General features: G+C 40.0%; 1 protein-coding gene across 1 annotated transcript; it reads left to right on the top strand.

Annotated features, from left to right (window-relative positions):
* Window positions 1–561: 561 nt before the first annotated feature.
* LOC18429693 (uncharacterized) lies at window positions 562–1860 on the top strand. Its single transcript, XM_006838976.4, has 2 exons — window positions 562–1017; window positions 1175–1860. Exons 1-2 carry the CDS (start codon window positions 630–632, stop codon window positions 1531–1533), a joined length of 747 nt encoding a protein of 248 aa, XP_006839039.2. The 5' UTR covers window positions 562–629; the 3' UTR covers window positions 1534–1860.
* The last annotated feature ends 800 nt before the right edge of the window (window positions 1861–2660 follow it).

Below are 2660 nucleotides of genomic sequence, written 5' to 3' on the forward strand. Positions count from 1 at the left end.
AATTTTGCTTGTTTGGAGAGCTTGTATATAAATTTTTTTTTTTTTTAATGTTATTTTCGATAATCTTTCCTATTTTTGATGAATGAGCAAATCTTGAAGGAAAGGAGAACAGAATGGGAATTGGAAGACAGACACAATGTAGGGAGACAACCCCATGTACCTAGACGCCTCTCCGTCTGCATTAACCCCAATCTAATATCACACGTATCGAGGGGTTGGTCAGGTCACGTGTCGACCTGAAGTTTCCGGCCAGGTCAGCGCCTCCCGCACGTGGGCTTCACGAGGGACACACACCTCGCCGTCGCGACACCACGGCGGCGAAACGTCGTGCGCAAACCGTTGGCTATTCCACCCTCACCAGCGGTCACCGTAGGCTGCGCTCCGTTCCACATAACGGACGCTGTTACCTCAGAGACGATCTTTATCGCTCAAACGTATGGATGGCTGTGTCTCTCTCATCCTTATCCATTCTTTATCTCTCTAGAAATGAAGCCTTTTCTCTTCCTCTCTCTCCTCCGCCCTCCATGTTATATATCGTGGACATGTTTTATGATCCAGAGCTTAGAGAGAGAGAAATCATCTGAGTTCTTCATCTGTTTGAAATTTGGAGAGAAAGAGAGAGAGGCGGCATGTGCAGGAGAATGGGTGTGAGGTTGAAGAAGGTGACTGATCCCTTGAACGAATTGGTTAAAGCTCAGTTGTTTGAATCGGGGACCGAGAGTTGCAGCGGAAGCGAGCACGATGAGCTGTTCTATGATGGTCTCTTTGTTGATGATGAAAAGGCAGGCGAAAATATGAGAGGTGGTAAGAATTTTGGATTTTTGTTACGAGGTGAGGAAGAAGATGGGGAAAGTGTGAAGAAAACGATCGAGGGTTTTGTATTGGGGAAGATTTGCTCTGATGATTTATTTCAAAGAGAACTTATCCTCTGTGTTGAAAAATTGGAATCGAGTAGAGAAACTTGCAGCTCCAATCGATGGTTGATGAAGAAACTCAGAGATAAAGGTTATAATGCAGGTAATTTGCAGCGAAAATCTCTTTTTTTTAATGTAATTCAAAATCTCTCCTCTATTTCTTTTTCTTTAGAGTTAAATCTCACTTCTACTTGATTTTTGGAAAAATTCTTCTCTTTTTCGCGTAATTCAAATCTCTCCTACTCTCAATTGAATTTCAGGTCTGTGCATATCGAGATGGGAAAGGTTGGGCAATCTTCCAGCCGGCGACTATGAATACATCGATGTCATCTCTTCCATTGACAACACCACAAGGTACATAATCGATCTTGATCTGGTGTCAAATTTTGACATAGCCCGACCCACGAGCCACTTTTTGGGAATCCGGCAACTTATTCCCCCTGTCTTCGTCGGAAAACCACAAATTCTAAAATCCATCATCAAGCTCCTCTGTGAAGAAACAAAGAGGTCGATTAGGGCACAAGAAATGCACCTTCCACCATGGAGGAGATACAGGTATATTCAGGCCAAGTGGTTCGGCCCTCATCGCCGTACGATTAACCATAAGCTTGAGGTCTGACAAATTGGGCGAGTGCATGTAGGACTCCGGTGACATTTTCAAGGACTCCGGCAGGGCTTCGGCCGGAATCCGGCTTGTTTTGCAGGATTTGGCGAGCCCTTTTTTTCCTTGTAATATATGATAACAGAGTTTTTTTTGGTCCTTTGTTTCTCATCATTTGATGAGAGATTTTTTTTTCTATCCAATTCACGAAAATCACACTCACATGGAATTGGGTTTGGTTTTACATTAGAGAGAGAGAAAAGCCGAGGTTGGTTTTGAAAGAGGGTTAATGTGCCCTTAAGATACGGACAGGAGATATATATATATAAGAAATGCCTTTATTAATTTTTTATTTTTTTTATTTTTTTAAAAGAATTGCCTTATCTTTATTGAGAAAGGTGATTTTAATGTTGGATGACCTTTCAATTAAATATCTTTAACATCGAGATGTATGGGTACCAAAAAAACAAAATGCGAATTTCAAGTTTTGAAATTAGTAAATTTTACAACACATTACTTACTGTTCATTTTTTAGATTTTTAAGTATCGATACATTAGCACAATTCACGTTATTTTTTAATTTTATATAATAAATATATTCTCAGTCCGATTTTTAGCAACGAAACCACCGTGTTTGGAGGTGTGCCGTACTTTGCTCAAAGTTGATGCGTTATATAAACCTCATCCAATAATGAGCCCTGGGCGATGATTTTTCGATCTTCTCTTTCCCCTCGATAAATGGAGATATAAAAAAGGGCAAAAAATGGATTTCCTGAGGATAAGTTGCTTCTGTCTTGGCTAAATGCATCTGCCATTATTAGCTTCGCTTCCCCGCAAACATATGAAACGAATCGTTAATTGGCAACTAAGCTCCATAATCTGTAGCTACACTATTATCTCGAAGTCCAATAAATTCTTAGCTCTTTATTACACCATTTTATGGTATTTAAGGGATTTCCTTCGATGAAATTTGGTGTGGCGGGTTCACACAGACCAAAGTATGATAAACGAATATTATCTAAGACGATCCCTAATCACTCTACCTAGCCCTCTTTGTCGTGGATTTTTATTATGGGAAAGCTTTTTATGCTTCTCTTAAAGAACTATCTTTTTTTTTGTTTTCAACTATTCGTTTGAAAGGGGTG

The sequence above is a fragment of the Amborella trichopoda genome, chromosome 10, assembly GCF_054954075.1.
Source record: "Amborella trichopoda isolate Santa Cruz 75 chromosome 10, AtrichopodaSantaCruz75HAP2 v2.0, whole genome shotgun sequence".
NCBI lineage: Eukaryota > Viridiplantae > Streptophyta > Magnoliopsida > Amborellales > Amborellaceae > Amborella > Amborella trichopoda.